The sequence below is a fragment of the Neovison vison genome, chromosome 1, assembly GCF_020171115.1.
Source record: "Neovison vison isolate M4711 chromosome 1, ASM_NN_V1, whole genome shotgun sequence".
Taxonomy (NCBI): Eukaryota; Metazoa; Chordata; class Mammalia; order Carnivora; family Mustelidae; genus Neogale; species Neogale vison.
Genome location: NC_058091.1, coordinates 157,591,626 through 157,612,261, shown reverse-complemented (window position 1 = coordinate 157,612,261; position 20,636 = coordinate 157,591,626). Strand labels below are relative to the sequence as shown.

Below are 20,636 nucleotides of genomic sequence, written 5' to 3'. Positions count from 1 at the left end.
CAAGCATTCCTCCAAGGGATGAAGGTGGAGCACAAGTGGAAGTCTTTCCACGCATACTGTACCTGACTCCACTCTTCTCAGCGGAGGCCAAATTCCCACGTAAGGATCATCATGGAAGGCAGGCATTGAGTCACAGCCCCCCCCCAACCTTGCTTTATGCCCCTGCCCTTCCTCCTTTTCTCTCTTTCCCTTTCTTCAGATCTCAGTCGACCTTTCCTTCTTCCTCTATCTCATTTTCTTTCACACGTGGATACCTGCAGATGTCCACACAGTCTCACGATCATGCTTATGCTTCTTAGAGTATGGGTACAGAACCACCGGGGAAAGGGATGTGGTCAAAACCTTTTGTAGATTCAGGTGGGCTTCACTGGGTTATTTCCTCGGTTTTTTCTTCTGTCCCTACCACTTTCCCATGTGCCCTGGGAGATGAGAGGCTGTGTATTTGGTTTCTTGAGTCCAACCCTAAACCCATGGCCAACACGTATGGGATCCATGTTGCAAGGAACCAAAGAAGTCTGACCTTGGTCACTTCCGGCCAACTCGATCTCTCTCACTATCCACATGCTCTTTTGCACAAATGTATCTGTAGCCCCATGTGGCTACGTGCCTAGTTCCACAGGTGGATCGCGGGTATATCTCTGTGGATGGAGCTTGTGCTGGAAACCCTCCACATCTCACCAGCCCTAGTGTTTTGTTCTTCAGTTGGCTCTAGGGATACATCAACCTGTAGCTTTTGTAGGCTGGGTGGAAGCTAGTGTCTCTCCCTCCCCGAACAGAGTGGGTTAGGATATCTGGAATGTGCCTAGCCAAAGTGTCCTCGGGACAGACGGGGTTTGGGTTGTGTCTAGAGAAGCTACATGGTGGAATGGCTCTCTTGTGGGGTTGGGAGGACCTCAGTCTCCTCTGGCCGTGTTTCCAAGGTCTGTGGATTCTTGGGGCTGGCCTTTCTGCACACATGATGTGGAGGGAAGAACAGGGCTGCAGCCACACTGGGGTCCAAGGCCAGCCACACCAGATTCTCAAGGACGGACATGAGCCCTGGAGCCTGTCCTCTCCATGCATGGCCAGTGCCATGCACATCAGCGAGGTCTCAAGCCCCTGGCATGTGTGCAACACGCAGCACCACTCTGGAAAATAGCTTGGCAGAGGAGGTGTCCATGTGGAAGCTGCAGGAAGTCTGCCCGTTAGCGGGTTCTTACTCGTGGGCTTGGAGGCCAAGGCCCCAGGGCCTCGGATCTGTCAGGGCCTCTTCCCCCAGCTGTGCCACCCCTGGGATCCCTCAAAGGGATCGTCTCGCCCTCTGATAGAGATCACCCAAGCGGAAGAATGAGGCGCCAAAAACAGGATCCACGTGTCTGCGGGACATGGTCTCGGGGCTTCAGCACGGCTCCTCGTCTTGTTGAGGGTCAGCCTCAGGCAGTGCCTGGAGGCCACCTGCAACGTCAGGACAGCAATGTCTGGAAAAGCCACAGAGAGCTGCGCTGATGGTCAGCTGCCCTCGATAGGCTCCAGTCAGGACTCGGCACTTGACCATTGTGGGGGTTTTGCGCATTCCTCAAACCTCTGTGCTCAGACAACGGCGCCCAGAAAGTTCGAGGGCACCCTCTGGGGAGGCCCCCTGCCCACCTGTCTCCTCGTGCTGCAAGCCACCATGGGGAAAAGCCCAGCCAGGAGAGCCACCAACTACCTGGCCGGGGAGATCCCCTCGAGCTTCCAGGAGATGCGATTACTCTGTTTCTGCAGATGCCGTTTCTTGACCGAAAGCCACTGGTTCCTCTGGGACGGAAGCACGAGCACACCCTCTGACCCGCACACACACTCACCCCTACCATTAGGAAATGCTCTGGGACTGCCGTCACGTCCTGCGAAAATGACTCCCTTTTCCGCCTCTTTCTACTGGGTTCTACTTGTCTCCCTGTGGTTCACCTCATGGAACTGCAGAGCCGAGTGAGCCAAAAGGCAATGGGTGCGTCATTTGGTTCTCTGTGTACCATTTCCTTTTGGGCCGCTGGTTGGCTGTCGGGTTGCTTGGTAGTTGCCTGGCCGATTCAATAACTGGCCGGCTCTGGGAATCCACTGAAGCGGTCGACTGATGGCACATTCCATCTCATCTTCCTTTTGACCACAGATGGGATCACCACAATGTAAGCGGAGTTAGGTATTTTGTATACACACACACACACACACACCCACACACACGCACACGCACACACACAAACACAGACCAGCTTCACAGGAGAGGCAACTTGGCCCTTCCGGATTCCATTCTGCTTTGAATTGATCTGAACTTCTCCATCTGCTTCCCAGGTTCCTGCAGCTGGCTTCTCCTCCTAGGTCATTATTACGTAGGGCGCTCCATTGAGAGCTCAAGTCTCTCTGGCTACGCCCTGCCAAGAGCAGTGAAGAATAGGAACACCAGGTGGAGCCAGTGGAAACCCAAAGTCATGGAGTCGTCATAGCACAGACTGTTTCTCTCTGGCAAACCTAGGGAGGCCTGAATCCCTCTCAGACGGCGGAGAGCGTTGATTCCCTTAGAACAGGACATGGTAGCATCTCCACTTGTCTCAAACACTGCACGTTCACATGTCCCAAGCCTTTCCTCCGAACTTGTGGTTCCCTTGTCCCCACAAGCAGCTAGGGCTGTGGAGCAATCCATTCCACATACATGGCGATGGCTGGCTCGAAATCTCTCTCTTCCGTGCCTCCGATCTCAGCTGACTGATCTCAGTGTCCTGCCTGGATCCACAGGGAAGTGTTGCTTCACGAGCTGCCTGGGACCTGCCTGGGTGTCTTTGGAAACGGAATCCCCAATCGTGGAAGGCACCGAGACAGCAAGCCAAGTGGGTGACCAGTCCCAATTGGAGGGGGAAGGTGAAGATACCAGGGCATTTACCATATAATCTGTTTATTCAAGTAATACAAAAATCAGCAAACATGGAAAAAAAGGGGAGAAAAGGAAAGCTGCCCAATGAAACAAGACCGGCGTTCCGATAAAGACACAGTACACATAAACAGTGGAAAGAAAGATCGAAAGCCATGCGATGCAATAGAAGGGAACTTAATTAGGAGGCTCGTCTTGGGAAGCCAAAGGGGACTCGCGTTCCACACCCACATGCCAGAATCTGAAACAAGGGTAGAACAGCCTTCACCGGGTCCAGTCCTAGACAGTCCCAGATGGGGTGCGTTATCAAAGGAACGAGAATGAGGCAAAGAGAATGCTATGCCAAGCTTTATACTATGCCGAGTATTAGAAGTCAGACTGACCAGCCAGGGGAACGAGACCGACACGAAGTGAACGTTATGCAAAGCTTTCTTCAATGCCCAGCATTGGAAGTCAGACGGACAGGCCAGGGCCGCCTCCGTAGAGAGCGACCCGGCCCCGATCTCACGGGCTGGTTGTATAGAGCATAACCGCAGGCCTCAAGGCATGTGGCTTCTGTGGTTAGGGCGTTTACTTCCGGAATCGATGCCCGGTACCGATCCCAGGAACCACTGGGGCATTGATTCCCGGAATGCAGTCCGTGGATGTAAACAACAGTATGGCTACCTAGGCAATATGGAGTGGCTCTGGGCTAAGCAGGCCCTAATAGTTAAACAGGTGTGAACACTAAATCGGCCCTAACAGTCCCCAGAGTCTCAACAGCACCGTTCGATGTCAGGGCTGTCATCCTGGAGACAAGTTTGCAGGAGTGGGAGAGGCACATTCCATGCAGAGGAGGGTGGGTCGGGCACATCCACCTGTCCAGGTCCAGCTCTCGGCTCAGGTGGTCCCGAAATCCTGCTGAACACCTCTTCTCCCAAAGGTCGGAACCACTGAAGGCAGGGCTTCACTTCGACAGGAGCTGTCGAAGTGATTGGGGGTGGGCCATCCTAGGCTTTGATCAGACGCAAGCTCCCAGATCCTGCCCAGTCGACCGGCCAGTGCTCTGGGACCCGAGGTACTGCAGCGGCATGGCTCCCACCAGCACATCAAGGAGTAAGTTCCCCTCAGAGGCCCTGCTCCCCGCTTGTTTTCCACAAAGGCCCCGGTTACTTTCCGGGCTTCAGGGCACTAAGAGGGTCCACCCTGCCAGCCGGGACACAGGCTGGAAGGTTCTGATCCACAGAGGATTGGGGGAAGGGGATCGAGAGAGGCTTGCGCGTGGCCGCCGTCGGAAGCAAAACTGAAGTCGGTGGGCAGGAGTCCCAACAAGAGTCCCGCTTTGGAAAATAGGCAAGCTAGATCTCTGGGGGCAGAGTATGGGTCGAGGTTCGGCACCTCTTTCAGGTGTCACTGACAAAAATGGAACTTTCACCTCCAACGCGGCAGCACTCGGCAGGATGTACTGTCGGATTTTTCCTGGATGTTTCTTAGGAGCAGTTGGGTCCTCTTTGTTCCTCCTAAGGTGCTTTCCTCCCTCACTCGCCCCGCGGGTCTCCTCATTCGTTGGCATGCCATCACATGGCTCGGGACAGGTTGGTATCTCCCTAGATCCTGGACTATCACCCATTCCCACGGGCAGAGGGCAGGCTGCCAGGGTCCTATCGAGCAGGCTCTCCAGTGAATCCGTGGGGGGCCAAGGGACAATAATCTCTGGCCTGGCAATGGGTGGACGGGGCAGAATGTGAAGAGCTGAGGCAGCAGAGCCGGTTCCCATTGCTAGGCAAGTCTTCCTAATCCAGTGGCCATTTACCCTGCAACAGGATCCCGATGGAGGCGGCTTCTTTTGAGGCCGTGGCAGAAAGAGGCTCTGCAAGCGTTGTTCCAGCAGAACCGGTACCCTGGCATCACCACCAGAGAACGACTGGCCCGAGAGCTAGACATTCCAGAGTCCAGGATCCAGGTAGGCTTAAGCTTCTCTTTCATTCTCCCTGGGGCACAAGTTGTGGACACAATCTGGCTGAAGCCAGTGCATGTCAATCTCCATGCCCAGCTGGGAGCTCAGATGCTTTGGCTCCTGTATGGGCATTCCCGGGGACCCCATGCCCTTTGAAGTCTTTCCAAGTCATTCTGTCTGAGAACACGGGGACCACTGCTTGGCATGGCCCGGGCACTCCAACGGGTCAACATATCCAGGCCGACTTCCCCTAGAAATCATTTGCCCGGGCTTATCGCGTGGCCCACACAAAACTCTCTGAGACTTTAGGTATGAGGGACACAAAGGAATGGAAGATACGGAGGTAGCCAGATGAGAGACATAGAGATAGAGGTCGATGATGTACATTCAGATACAGATACAGATAGAACCAGTTCACCAGTGCTGCCTGACCGTCGGTTCTTCTTTTGCCACTTAGGTGTGGTTCCAGAACGAGCGCACCAGACAGCTCAGGCAGAGCCGATTGGCGTCTGCAAACTCCCAAGGGGAAGGGCCATCGTGTGGACAGGAACAGCCTCCAGCTTGGACTCCAGGTGAGTCCCCAGTCTACCAAACGAGTCTCTTCTGGAGCTTCTCCTTCACGCAGGAACGGGTCTGCATGGGCTTGTCAAGGGTTGGGCAAGAGGGCTCAGGAAAGGAACCCACGTTACCTTGTCGCAGCTGCCTTTCGTGTTCCCAGCGATGGACACTCTGTTTACACCGCCCCGGTGGCAGGTGCATTGTTTCTGGGACAGAAAGGCTGTGAATCTTCTTGTCCTGAAAGTGCCAGGAAGGACAGAGTCCTTTTCTTGGGTCCCCTCAGGCTCTAGAGGCAAGTGCTGGCTTGTGTGGGTGGGTCCATGCTGACCTCATGGACTCAGGGAAAGAGAAGCTATTAGGAAAATGTAAAATCACAAACACACACACACACACACACTCACTCACACACACACACCCACACACACACAAACACACTCACACACACACACACAGGCACACACGGACACCAACTTCTCTTTCCACGCTGGATGGGCCTTGGCTCCCAACCCTTCTTTCTAACTCTGTTCTCCTTTCAGAACGTTTCCCAAAGGAGGACAGGAGAAAACGGACAGCCATTTCTCCATCCAAAACCAGTCTCCTCCTTCAAGCCTTTGAGAAGAACCCATTTCCTAGCATTTCTACCAGAGAACAGCTGGCCAGACTCACAGGCCTCCCGGAATGCCGCATTCAGGTACATGTGCGGAGGGTGCCTGTGAACTGTTGAATGTGCAGTGGAGAGTGGCCCCTGAGACATTCCTGGAGAAACGTGGGCTCGTCGGGGTTATCCACGGGGTCCAGTGCCTGGGCAGTAGGGGGAGAGCATGGAGCTTGCAAAGGATGGACTGCACAAAAGCAGAATGTGTCAGCCGAAATGGGGATGCTAGGGGAGGCTGTGAAGGTGAGGTGGTCGTGCCCATGTGTGTAGAAATGGTGCGTGGACAGGAGTGGGGAAACGGAAAAGTTGCCACCTCTCTTGAGGTCATGCAAAGTGTCAGTGCTTCGACGGCTTGGGGTCGCTCTCCATGTGGCCCCCAGGATTTCCTGAGTGTGAGTGGGGTTGCCTTCCTGTGAGTGGCCAAGTGTTTGTCAGTGACCTGGGCCTCAGCACCCCCAGGGCGAGAATGGATCCTGCTCACAAGCCACACCTTTCTGGATAACCTAATCATTTAGGATTATCGGCCCTCGGATTCTTGGCCAGGTGGGGGAGAGGTCCCGGGGGGGGGGGCCCAGTTGAGCAGGCTTGTACTCCCCGAGCTCCAGAGAGACTTGTTTCTAGTTAAGTACCTGTGAAACAGCTTTATGGTCAATGGATGTAGACTCTCCGCAAGGCACTCCTTTAGGGCCAGAGCCCGTGAGCCTGCTTTAAGGAGGCATGTACGGGCCTGGCCCCTGACAAGTCTTGTCCCTGGAAAGAGGGGAGGCTCAGGGTGCTCGTTCCTGAGAACCCCCTTCTCATCCAGCCAGCGGAGGAATACAGAGAGGCAAATCCAACGCGGGTGTGGTTGATTTGGAGTCCTGGCGGTCCATGACTTCCCCTGGGGGCTCAAGACCTGTGCCTGTAGACGGAGTGTGTCGATGTGAGGCCAGTTCCGCAGCTGGGCTGAAGGCCTCCAAGGCAGAGGAGGTGGTTTGCCATTGGGATCACATCCAGTCGGACACTGGGGGTCAAATGCTGAGGGACGCCCGGAGGACTTGGAGTAGGCTGGGAAAGGAGGGCAGGTGGTCAGCTAAGTCTTGGCCCCAAGACTCAAGGAATGGCTGGTCAGGAAGCTGCAATGGGCAAACAAAGAGAGCGCTAGGCAGGGACCACGCAGAGCACTACAGAGGGGAGCTCAGCAGAGCAGAGCACAGCAGAGCAGAGCTGAGCGGCTGCCATTCCATCCAGTCAAGTGGGAATTCCATCGAGACCAGGTGTCCACAGTTGCCTGGGACTTGCCCCTACTTCACAAGAGCCAGGTGAAAGGGGTGAACCGAGTTGCCCTGAGAGTCAGGGCAACAGACCTGGCCTTCTCCCTGAGAGATCCCGAGCAGGGGAAGGGGCAGGCCGAGGTGGTGTCTTTCACTTCTTCTCATTCTCATGTCCGCAACACCTCTTCTCTGTCCCAGGTCTGGTTCCAGAACAGAAGAGCTCGGCACCCAGGGCAGAGCAGAAGTGGCTCCGCGAATGACCGGGCGGCAAACCAGGAAGCCAGTCCTCACTTGACTGTCCCAGGGGACCCAGGATGCTCTCAGCCCGGCGTCCCTGGATGCTCTCAGCTTCTGGTTCCTGCTCCTTCCAATCCTCTGGGAAGCATGCAGGCTTTTGCTGCAGCGACCCTTCCTGTCCTCTCCATGGGCTTTGCCCCTCTGGTTCCCTGTGGGGGCCCTGGGAGCCAGGCCGTGGAGGCCACTACGGCCCCGCCCACCCAAGCCTGGCAGGGAGGATGCAACTCTCCCACTCCTGAAGCCATGAGGAGCCATTCCCTGATGGGACCGACTCAGGGAGGGTGCCTTTCAGCTCTTCATGCCCGTCTTTGTCCCCTGACCCAAGGGGAATGCCAGCGGCAACAGGAGCTCCCTGGCTTGGTACTCGTGCCCTTCCAAGGCTATCCCCTGCCTCCAGATGACAATCCTTGCCAACCCGTGCAGGAGGCAGGGCCCTTGGGTAGCCACTATGCCCCACAGTGGTTGGGCAAGGGGTCCGGAATTGTCGTGAGCACAGGACAGGCTCCGGATGCAGCAGCTGGGCAGCCTGCACACGCTGGGAACCCTGGCTGGCGGTGGCAGGCACCCCCTGCTGCTGGGCTCCCTAGTGCACTGGTTCCACAGCACCCATCTTCTGCAGAAGATTCAAGTTTCTTAGAGGAGCTTCTATCAGCCACAGAGAGGGAGGAAGACACACAGCCTTATCCGAGTGTGCATCTGTGGCAGGAGGAGCCTCCGGGACCCTTGGAAGCGCCCCTCAGTGAGGAAGACTTTCAGGCCCTGCTGGCCATGCTGCACGATTCCACATGGCCTCACGCCTAGGACCAGGGAGGCCTCGGCTTCCCCACTCTCCATTCATTCAGACGTCCTTTTCTGAGAGGCAGTCCTTTACAGGACAGCAAGGACGAGGAACAGGAAACAAGGCTCAAGCTCCAGTGAAAGCCTGAGGCCCCAAAGGAGCATCTGCGTCTTGGAAAGACAGAAGGGTGCTCCTCCCTGCCGCGTGGACGGGGCTCCATGGCATTCCCGATGGTCATCAATCTCCACAAGGCACCTGAAGGCATTAAGGACACTGGGCACTTTATACCCTCCCTGACACCTGAGTGACCACGGGCAGGACACACACCGGCCCTCCTCCCTGCCATCGCCCTAGACTCTGGGGCCAGGGAAACTCTGGCCCTGGCAGCAAACCTAAGCAAGGAAGAGAAGTCAGAGGACACCTCCCCCATGCCTTTGCCTCCTGATGAAGCAGAACTTCCAATCTGCAGAAGCTGAGCGTGTAGACCAAGACAGCACGCTACAAGTCTCCCCTGAGGGGGCCCAGGGAGGCCAAGCCATCCGGGCTGGGAGGGCTCGGAACCAGCCAAACGGGAAACGACCGCAGGCCCCCATTGCCCAGAGATCCTGTCCCAGCCAAAGTCCAGAATGCCCTGTGGACTTTGCCTGCCTGGCTTATTGCCCTGGAGCCATTCCAGTGGACACAGCATGACAGTTCCGGGGATGACAGTCAGTCTCAGAAGGCATTCCAGCAATGAGGGGACCAATGTGGCTCTTTCCAGAACCTTTGCACTTCTTTTTTTCCCTGTCTCTGGTTGGTGTCTATCAGCATGCTCACTACATACAATGTTCTCTCGCTTCTCAGGAAGAAGACAGATACTCCCTGTCAGCATCTTTGTGATCTTCCTTTGGCGGGGCCACTCCTCTCCCTTGCGAAAGGGAACTTTGAGGAAATCCATCCTGGATTTTCAAGGTCCATGGGACACTCCATTGACCTAATAAACCTATCTTTGGCTCCCCAGTACGGTGTCTGGTCATGATTCATTCCGATCCCCAACCGTCCGGTCATGCTTGCCCATCCTCAGAGACTGGTGATGCTTTCTGGCCCGGGAATGGACTGTGGAAGCCATCGGCATGTCCACGTGTAGTTCAGAGCTTCTGGCACAGACAAGCCCGAGAGGCTGCACCAACACTTCCTAGCATTCATCCCCCTCCGCCTGCCCGGAGGGTGCCTTCTGTGCAAGCATTCCTCCAAGGGATGAAGGTGGAGCACAAGTGGAAGTCTTTCCACGCATACTGTACCTGACTCCACTCTTCTCAGCGGAGGCCAAATTCCCACGTAAGGATCATCATGGAAGGCAGGCATTGAGTCACAGCCCCCCCCCAACCTTGCTTTATGCCCCTGCCCTTCCTCCTTTTCTCTCTTTCCCTTTCTTCAGATCTCAGTCGACCTTTCCTTCTTCCTCTATCTCATTTTCTTTCACACGTGGATACCTGCAGATGTCCACACAGTCTCACGATCATGCTTATGCTTCTTAGAGTATGGGTACAGAACCACCGGGGAAAGGGATGTGGTCAAAACCTTTTGTAGATTCAGGTGGGCTTCACTGGGTTATTTCCTCGGTTTTTTCTTCTGTCCCTACCACTTTCCCATGTGCCCTGGGAGATGAGAGGCTGTGTATTTGGTTTCTTGAGTCCAACCCTAAACCCATGGCCAACACGTATGGGATCCATGTTGCAAGGAACCAAAGAAGTCTGACCTTGGTCACTTCCGGCCAACTCGATCTCTCTCACTATCCACATGCTCTTTTGCACAAATGTATCTGTAGCCCCATGTGGCTACGTGCCTAGTTCCACAGGTGGATCGCGGGTATATCTCTGTGGATGGAGCTTGTGCTGGAAACCCTCCACATCTCACCAGCCCTAGTGTTTTGTTCTTCAGTTGGCTCTAGGGATACATCAACCTGTAGCTTTTGTAGGCTGGGTGGAAGCTCGTGTCTCTCCCTCCCCGAACAGAGTGGGTTAGGATATCTGGAATGTGCCTAGCCAAAGTGTCCTCGGGACAGACGGGGTTTGGGTTGTGTCTAGAGAAGCTACATGGTGGAATGGCTCTCTTGTGGGGTTGGGAGGACCTCAGTCTCCTCTGGCCGTGTTTCCAAGGTCTGTGGATTCTTGGGGCTGGCCTTTCTGCACACATGATGTGGAGGGAAGAACAGGGCTGCAGCCACACTGGGGTCCAAGGCCAGCCACACCAGATTCTCAAGGACGGACATGAGCCCTGGAGCCTGTCCTCTCCATGCATGGCCAGTGCCATGCACATCAGCGAGGTCTCAAGCCCCTGGCATGTGTGCAACACGCAGCACCACTCTGGAAAATAGCTTGGCAGAGGAGGTGTCCATGTGGAAGCTGCAGGAAGTCTGCCCGTTAGCGGGTTCTTACTCGTGGGCTTGGAGGCCAAGGCCCCAGGGCCTCGGATCTGTCAGGGCCTCTTCCCCCAGCTGTGCCACCCCTGGGATCCCTCAAAGGGATCGTCTCGCCCTCTGATAGAGATCACCCAAGCGGAAGAATGAGGCGCCAAAAACAGGATCCACGTGTCTGCGGGACATGGTCTCGGGGCTTCAGCACGGCTCCTCGTCTTGTTGAGGGTCAGCCTCAGGCAGTGCCTGGAGGCCACCTGCAACGTCAGGACAGCAATGTCTGGAAAAGCCACAGAGAGCTGCGCTGATGGTCAGCTGCCCTCGATAGGCTCCAGTCAGGACTCGGCACTTGACCATTGTGGGGGTTTTGCGCATTCCTCAAACCTCTGTGCTCAGACAACGGCGCCCAGAAAGTTCGAGGGCACCCTCTGGGGAGGCCCCCTGCCCACCTGTCTCCTCGTGCTGCAAGCCACCATGGGGAAAAGCCCAGCCAGGAGAGCCACCAACTACCTGGCCGGGGAGATCCCCTCGAGCTTCCAGGAGATGCGATTACTCTGTTTCTGCAGATGCCGTTTCTTGACCGAAAGCCACTGGTTCCTCTGGGACGGAAGCACGAGCACACCCTCTGACCCGCACACACACTCACCCCTACCATTAGGAAATGCTCTGGGACTGCCGTCACGTCCTGCGAAAATGACTCCCTTTTCCGCCTCTTTCTACTGGGTTCTACTTGTCTCCCTGTGGTTCACCTCATGGAACTGCAGAGCCGAGTGAGCCAAAAGGCAATGGGTGCGTCATTTGGTTCTCTGTGTACCATTTCCTTTTGGGCCGCTGGTTGGCTGTCGGGTTGCTTGGTAGTTGCCTGGCCGATTCAATAACTGGCCGGCTCTGGGAATCCACTGAAGCGGTCGACTGATGGCACATTCCATCTCATCTTCCTTTTGACCACAGATGGGATCACCACAATGTAAGCGGAGTTAGGTATTTTGTATACACACACACACACACACACCCACACACACGCACACGCACACACACAAACACAGACCAGCTTCACAGGAGAGGCAACTTGGCCCTTCCGGATTCCATTCTGCTTTGAATTGATCTGAACTTCTCCATCTGCTTCCCAGGTTCCTGCAGCTGGCTTCTCCTCCTAGGTCATTATTACGTAGGGCGCTCCATTGAGAGCTCAAGTCTCTCTGGCTACGCCCTGCCAAGAGCAGTGAAGAATAGGAACACCAGGTGGAGCCAGTGGAAACCCAAAGTCATGGAGTCGTCATAGCACAGACTGTTTCTCTCTGGCAAACCTAGGGAGGCCTGAATCCCTCTCAGACGGCGGAGAGCGTTGATTCCCTTAGAACAGGACATGGTAGCATCTCCACTTGTCTCAAACACTGCACGTTCACATGTCCCAAGCCTTTCCTCCGAACTTGTGGTTCCCTTGTCCCCACAAGCAGCTAGGGCTGTGGAGCAATCCATTCCACATACATGGCGATGGCTGGCTCGAAATCTCTCTCTTCCGTGCCTCCGATCTCAGCTGACTGATCTCAGTGTCCTGCCTGGATCCACAGGGAAGTGTTGCTTCACGAGCTGCCTGGGACCTGCCTGGGTGTCTTTGGAAACGGAATCCCCAATCGTGGAAGGCACCGAGACAGCAAGCCAAGTGGGTGACCAGTCCCAATTGGAGGGGGAAGGTGAAGATACCAGGGCATTTACCATATAATCTGTTTATTCAAGTAATACAAAAATCAGCAAACATGGAAAAAAAGGGGAGAAAAGGAAAGCTGCCCAATGAAACAAGACCGGCGTTCCGATAAAGACACAGTACACATAAACAGTGGAAAGAAAGATCGAAAGCCATGCGATGCAATAGAAGGGAACTTAATTAGGAGGCTCGTCTTGGGAAGCCAAAGGGGACTCGCGTTCCACACCCACATGCCAGAATCTGAAACAAGGGTAGAACAGCCTTCACCGGGTCCAGTCCTAGACAGTCCCAGATGGGGTGCGTTATCAAAGGAACGAGAATGAGGCAAAGAGAATGCTATGCCAAGCTTTATACTATGCCGAGTATTAGAAGTCAGACTGACCAGCCAGGGGAACGAGACCGACACGAAGTGAACGTTATGCAAAGCTTTCTTCAATGCCCAGCATTGGAAGTCAGACGGACAGGCCAGGGCCGCCTCCGTAGAGAGCGACCCGGCCCCGATCTCACGGGCTGGTTGTATAGAGCATAACCGCAGGCCTCAAGGCATGTGGCTTCTGTGGTTAGGGCGTTTACTTCCGGAATCGATGCCCGGTACCGATCCCAGGAACCACTGGGGCATTGATTCCCGGAATGCAGTCCGTGGATGTAAACAACAGTATGGCTACCTAGGCAATATGGAGTGGCTCTGGGCTAAGCAGGCCCTAATAGTTAAACAGGTGTGAACACTAAATCGGCCCTAACAGTCCCCAGAGTCTCAACAGCACCGTTCGATGTCAGGGCTGTCATCCTGGAGACAAGTTTGCAGGAGTGGGAGAGGCACATTCCATGCAGAGGAGGGTGGGTCGGGCACATCCACCTGTCCAGGTCCAGCTCTCGGCTCAGGTGGTCCCGAAATCCTGCTGAACACCTCTTCTCCCAAAGGTCGGAACCACTGAAGGCAGGGCTTCACTTCGACAGGAGCTGTCGAAGTGATTGGGGGTGGGCCATCCTAGGCTTTGATCAGACGCAAGCTCCCAGATCCTGCCCAGTCGACCGGCCAGTGCTCTGGGACCCGAGGTACTGCAGCGGCATGGCTCCCACCAGCACATCAAGGAGTAAGTTCCCCTCAGAGGCCCTGCTCCCCGCTTGTTTTCCACAAAGGCCCCGGTTACTTTCCGGGCTTCAGGGCACTAAGAGGGTCCACCCTGCCAGCCGGGACACAGGCTGGAAGGTTCTGATCCACAGAGGATTGGGGGAAGGGGATCGAGAGAGGCTTGCGCGTGGCCGCCGTCGGAAGCAAAACTGAAGTCGGTGGGCAGGAGTCCCAACAAGAGTCCCGCTTTGGAAAATAGGCAAGCTAGATCTCTGGGGGCAGAGTATGGGTCGAGGTTCGGCACCTCTTTCAGGTGTCACTGACAAAAATGGAACTTTCACCTCCAACGCGGCAGCACTCGGCAGGATGTACTGTCGGATTTTTCCTGGATGTTTCTTAGGAGCAGTTGGGTCCTCTTTGTTCCTCCTAAGGTGCTTTCCTCCCTCACTCGCCCCGCGGGTCTCCTCATTCGTTGGCATGCCATCACATGGCTCGGGACAGGTTGGTATCTCCCTAGATCCTGGACTATCACCCATTCCCACGGGCAGAGGGCAGGCTGCCAGGGTCCTATCGAGCAGGCTCTCCAGTGAATCCGTGGGGGGCCAAGGGACAATAATCTCTGGCCTGGCAATGGGTGGACGGGGCAGAATGTGAAGAGCTGAGGCAGCAGAGCCGGTTCCCATTGCTAGGCAAGTCTTCCTAATCCAGTGGCCATTTACCCTGCAACAGGATCCCGATGGAGGCGGCTTCTTTTGAGGCCGTGGCAGAAAGAGGCTCTGCAAGCGTTGTTCCAGCAGAACCGGTACCCTGGCATCACCACCAGAGAACGACTGGCCCGAGAGCTAGACATTCCAGAGTCCAGGATCCAGGTAGGCTTAAGCTTCTCTTTCATTCTCCCTGGGGCACAAGTTGTGGACACAATCTGGCTGAAGCCAGTGCATGTCAATCTCCATGCCCAGCTGGGAGCTCAGATGCTTTGGCTCCTGTATGGGCATTCCCGGGGACCCCATGCCCTTTGAAGTCTTTCCAAGTCATTCTGTCTGAGAACACGGGGACCACTGCTTGGCATGGCCCGGGCACTCCAACGGGTCAACATATCCAGGCCGACTTCCCCTAGAAATCATTTGCCCGGGCTTATCGCGTGGCCCACACAAAACTCTCTGAGACTTTAGGTATGAGGGACACAAAGGAATGGAAGATACGGAGGTAGCCAGATGAGAGACATAGAGATAGAGGTCGATGATGTACATTCAGATACAGATACAGATAGAACCAGTTCACCAGTGCTGCCTGACCGTCGGTTCTTCTTTTGCCACTTAGGTGTGGTTCCAGAACGAGCGCACCAGACAGCTCAGGCAGAGCCGATTGGCGTCTGCAAACTCCCAAGGGGAAGGGCCATCGTGTGGACAGGAACAGCCTCCAGCTTGGACTCCAGGTGAGTCCCCAGTCTACCAAACGAGTCTCTTCTGGAGCTTCTCCTTCACGCAGGAACGGGTCTGCATGGGCTTGTCAAGGGTTGGGCAAGAGGGCTCAGGAAAGGAACCCACGTTACCTTGTCGCAGCTGCCTTTCGTGTTCCCAGCGATGGACACTCTGTTTACACCGCCCCGGTGGCAGGTGCATTGTTTCTGGGACAGAAAGGCTGTGAATCTTCTTGTCCTGAAAGTGCCAGGAAGGACAGAGTCCTTTTCTTGGGTCCCCTCAGGCTCTAGAGGCAAGTGCTGGCTTGTGTGGGTGGGTCCATGCTGACCTCATGGACTCAGGGAAAGAGAAGCTATTAGGAAAATGTAAAATCACAAACACACACACACACACACACTCACTCACACACACACACCCACACACACACAAACACACTCACACACACACACACAGGCACACACGGACACCAACTTCTCTTTCCACGCTGGATGGGCCTTGGCTCCCAACCCTTCTTTCTAACTCTGTTCTCCTTTCAGAACGTTTCCCAAAGGAGGACAGGAGAAAACGGACAGCCATTTCTCCATCCAAAACCAGTCTCCTCCTTCAAGCCTTTGAGAAGAACCCATTTCCTAGCATTTCTACCAGAGAACAGCTGGCCAGACTCACAGGCCTCCCGGAATGCCGCATTCAGGTACATGTGCGGAGGGTGCCTGTGAACTGTTGAATGTGCAGTGGAGAGTGGCCCCTGAGACATTCCTGGAGAAACGTGGGCTCGTCGGGGTTATCCACGGGGTCCAGTGCCTGGGCAGTAGGGGGAGAGCATGGAGCTTGCAAAGGATGGACTGCACAAAAGCAGAATGTGTCAGCCGAAATGGGGATGCTAGGGGAGGCTGTGAAGGTGAGGTGGTCGTGCCCATGTGTGTAGAAATGGTGCGTGGACAGGAGTGGGGAAACGGAAAAGTTGCCACCTCTCTTGAGGTCATGCAAAGTGTCAGTGCTTCGACGGCTTGGGGTCGCTCTCCATGTGGCCCCCAGGATTTCCTGAGTGTGAGTGGGGTTGCCTTCCTGTGAGTGGCCAAGTGTTTGTCAGTGACCTGGGCCTCAGCACCCCCAGGGCGAGAATGGATCCTGCTCACAAGCCACACCTTTCTGGATAACCTAATCATTTAGGATTATCGGCCCTCGGATTCTTGGCCAGGTGGGGGAGAGGTCCCGGGGGGGGGGCCCAGTTGAGCAGGCTTGTTCTCCCCGAGCTCCAGAGAGACTTGTTTCTAGTTAAGTACCTGTGAAACAGCTTTATGGTCAATGGATGTAGACTCTCCGCAAGGCACTCCTTTAGGGCCAGAGCCCGTGAGCCTGCTTTAAGGAGGCATGTACGGGCCTGGCCCCTGACAAGTCTTGTCCCTGGAAAGAGGGGAGGCTCAGGGTGCTCGTTCCTGAGAACCCCCTTCTCATCCAGCCAGCGGAGGAATACAGAGAGGCAAATCCAACGCGGGTGTGGTTGATTTGGAGTCCTGGCGGTCCATGACTTCCCCTGGGGGCTCAAGACCTGTGCCTGTAGACGGAGTGTGTCGATGTGAGGCCAGTTCCGCAGCTGGGCTGAAGGCCTCCAAGGCAGAGGAGGTGGTTTGCCATTGGGATCACATCCAGTCGGACACTGGGGGTCAAATGCTGAGGGACGCCCGGAGGACTTGGAGTAGGCTGGGAAAGGAGGGCAGGTGGTCAGCTAAGTCTTGGCCCCAAGACTCAAGGAATGGCTGGTCAGGAAGCTGCAATGGGCAAACAAAGAGAGCGCTAGGCAGGGACCACGCAGAGCACTACAGAGGGGAGCTCAGCAGAGCAGAGCACAGCAGAGCAGAGCTGAGCGGCTGCCATTCCATCCAGTCAAGTGGGAATTCCATCGAGACCAGGTGTCCACAGTTGCCTGGGACTTGCCCCTACTTCACAAGAGCCAGGTGAAAGGGGTGAACCGAGTTGCCCTGAGAGTCAGGGCAACAGACCTGGCCTTCTCCCTGAGAGATCCCGAGCAGGGGAAGGGGCAGGCCGAGGTGGTGTCTTTCACTTCTTCTCATTCTCATGTCCGCAACCCCTCTTCTCTGTCCCAGGTCTGGTTCCAGAACAGAAGAGCTCGGCACCCAGGGCAGAGCAGAAGTGGCTCCGCGAATGACCGGGCGGCAAACCAGGAAGCCAGTCCTCACTTGACTGTCCCAGGGGACCCAGGATGCTCTCAGCCCGGCGTCCCTGGATGCTCTCAGCTTCTGGTTCCTGCTCCTTCCAATCCTCTGGGAAGCATGCAGGCTTTTGCTGCAGCGACCCTTCCTGTCCTCTCCATGGGCTTTGCCCCTCTGGTTCCCTGTGGGGGCCCTGGGAGCCAGGCCGTGGAGGCCACTACGGCCCCGCCCACCCAAGCCTGGCAGGGAGGATGCAACTCTCCCACTCCTGAAGCCATGAGGAGCCATTCCCTGATGGGACCGACTCAGGGAGGGTGCCTTTCAGCTCTTCATGCCCGTCTTTGTCCCCTGACCCAAGGGGAATGCCAGCGGCAACAGGAGCTCCCTGGCTTGGTACTCGTGCCCTTCCAAGGCTATCCCCTGCCTCCAGATGACAATCCTTGCCAACCCGTGCAGGAGGCAGGGCCCTTGGGTAGCCACTATGCCCCACAGTGGTTGGGCAAGGGGTCCGGAATTGTCGTGAGCACAGGACAGGCTCCGGATGCAGCAGCTGGGCAGCCTGCACACGCTGGGAACCCTGGCTGGCGGTGGCAGGCACCCCCTGCTGCTGGGCTCCCTAGTGCACTGGTTCCACAGCACCCATCTTCTGCAGAAGATTCAAGTTTCTTAGAGGAGCTTCTATCAGCCACAGAGAGGGAGGAAGACACACAGCCTTATCCGAGTGTGCATCTGTGGCAGGAGGAGCCTCCGGGACCCTTGGAAGCGCCCCTCAGTGAGGAAGACTTTCAGGCCCTGCTGGCCATGCTGCACGATTCCACATGGCCTCACGCCTAGGACCAGGGAGGCCTCGGCTTCCCCACTCTCCATTCATTCAGACGTCCTTTTCTGAGAGGCAGTCCTTTACAGGACAGCAAGGACGAGGAACAGGAAACAAGGCTCAAGCTCCAGTGAAAGCCTGAGGCCCCAAAGGAGCATCTGCGTCTTGGAAAGACAGAAGGGTGCTCCTCCCTGCCGCGTGGACGGGGCTCCATGGCATTCCCGATGGTCATCAATCTCCACAAGGCACCTGAAGGCATTAAGGACACTGGGCACTTTATACCCTCCCTGACACCTGAGTGACCACGGGCAGGACACACACCGGCCCTCCTCCCTGCCATCGCCCTAGACTCTGGGGCCAGGGAAACTCTGGCCCTGGCAGCAAACCTAAGCAAGGAAGAGAAGTCAGAGGACACCTCCCCCATGCCTTTGCCTCCTGATGAAGCAGAACTTCCAATCTGCAGAAGCTGAGCGTGTAGACCAAGACAGCACGCTACAAGTCTCCCCTGAGGGGGCCCAGGGAGGCCAAGCCATCCGGGCTGGGAGGGCTCGGAACCAGCCAAACGGGAAACGACCGCAGGCCCCCATTGCCCAGAGATCCTGTCCCAGCCAAAGTCCAGAATGCCCTGTGGACTTTGCCTGCCTGGCTTATTGCCCTGGAGCCATTCCAGTGGACACAGCATGACAGTTCCGGGGATGACAGTCAGTCTCAGAAGGCATTCCAGCAATGAGGGGACCAATGTGGCTCTTTCCAGAACCTTTGCACTTCTTTTTTTCCCTGTCTCTGGTTGGTGTCTATCAGCATGCTCACTACATACAATGTTCTCTCGCTTCTCAGGAAGAAGACAGATACTCCCTGTCAGCATCTTTGTGATCTTCCTTTGGCGGGGCCACTCCTCTCCCTTGCGAAAGGGAACTTTGAGGAAATCCATCCTGGATTTTCAAGGTCCATGGGACACTCCATTGACCTAATAAACCTATCTTTGGCTCCCCAGTACGGTGTCTGGTCATGATTCATTCCGATCCCCAACCGTCCGGTCATGCTTGCCCATCCTCAGAGACTGGTGATGCTTTCTGGCCCGGGAATGGACTGTGGAAGCCATCGGCATGTCCACGTGTAGTTCAGAGCTTCTGGCACAGACAAGCCCGAGAGGCTGCACCAACACTTCCTAGCATTCATCCCCCTCCGCCTGCCCGGAGGGTGCCTTCTGTGCAAGCATTCCTCCAAGGGATGAAGGTGGAGCACAAGTGGAAGTCTTTCCACGCATACTGTACCTGACTCCACTCTTCTCAGCGGAGGCCAAATTCCCACGTAAGGATCATCATGGAAGGCAGGCATTGAGTCACAGCCCCCCCCCAACCTTGCTTTATGCCCCTGCCCTTCCTCCTTTTCTCTCTTTCCCTTTCTTCAGATCTCAGTCGACCTTTCCTTCTTCCTCTATCTCATTTTCTTTCACACGTGGATACCTGCAGATGTCCACACAGTCTCACGATCATGCTTATGCTTCTTAGAGTATGGGTACAGAACCACCGGGGAAAGGGATGTGGTCAAAACCTTTTGTAGATTCAGGTGGGCTTCACTGGGTTATTTCCTCGGTTTTTTCTTCTGTCCCTACCACTTTCCCATGTGCCCTGGGAGATGAGAGGCTGTGTATTTGGTTTCTTGAGTCCAACCCTAAACCCATGGCCAACACGTATGGGATCCATGTTGCAAGGAACCAAAGAAGTCTGACCTTGGTCACTTCCGGCCAACTCGATCTCTCTCACTATCCACATGCTCTTTTGCACAAATGTATCTGTAGCCCCATGTGGCTACGTGCCTAGTTCCACAGGTGGATCGCGGGTATATCTCTGTGGATGGAGCTTGTGCTGGAAACCCTCCACATCTCACCAGCCCTAGTGTTTTGTTCTTCAGTTGGCTCTAGGGATACATCAACCTGTAGCTTTTGTAGGCTGGGTGGAAGCTCGTGTCTCTCCCTCCCCGAACAGAGTGGGTTAGGATATCTGGAATGTGCCTAGCCAAAGTGTCCTCGGGACAGACGGGGTTTGGGTTGTGTCTAGAGAAGCTACATGGTGGAATGGCTCTCTTGTGGGGTTGGGAGGACCTCAGTCTCCTCTGGCCGTGTTTCCAAGGTCTGTGGATTCTTGGGGCTGGCCTTTCTGCACACATGATGTGGAGGGAAGAACAGGGCTGCAGCCACACTGGGGTCCAAGGCCAGCCACACCAGATTCTCAAGGACGGACATGAGCCCTGGAGCCTGTCCTCTCCATGCATGGCCAGTGCCATGCACATCAGCGAGGTCTCAAGCCCCTGGCATGTGTGCAACACGCAGCACCACTCTGGAAAATAGCTTGGCAGAGGAGGTGTCCATGTGGAAGCTGCAGGAAGTCTGCCCGTTAGCGGGTTCTTACTCGTGGGCTTGGAGGCCAAGGCCCCAGGGCCTCGGATCTGTCAGGGCCTCTTCCCCCAGCTGTGCCACCCCTGGGATCCCTCAAAGGGATCGTCTCGCCCTCTGATAGAGATCACCCAAGCGGAAGAATGAGGCGCCAAAAACAGGATCCACGTGTCTGCGGGACATGGTCTCGGGGCTTCAGCACGGCTCCTCGTCTTGTTGAGGGTCAGCCTCAGGCAGTGCCTGGAGGCCACCTGCAACGTCAGGACAGCAATGTCTGGAAAAGCCACAGAGAGCTGCGCTGA

The 20,636-nt window shown here is 55.7% G+C and overlaps 1 protein-coding gene across 1 annotated transcript; it reads left to right on the top strand.

Moving 5' to 3' along the window:
• Positions 1–3,466: 3,466 nt before the first annotated feature.
• On the top strand, positions 3,467–17,956 carry LOC122912551 (double homeobox protein 4C-like). Its single transcript, XM_044258501.1, has 8 exons — positions 3,467–3,473; positions 4,684–4,823; positions 5,275–5,389; positions 14,260–14,399; positions 14,851–14,952; positions 15,502–15,642; positions 17,057–17,137; positions 17,861–17,956. The coding sequence occupies exons 1-8, from the start codon at positions 3,467–3,469 to the stop codon at positions 17,954–17,956; spliced, it is 822 nt and encodes a 273-aa protein (XP_044114436.1).
• Positions 17,957–20,636: the final 2,680 nt, after the last annotated feature.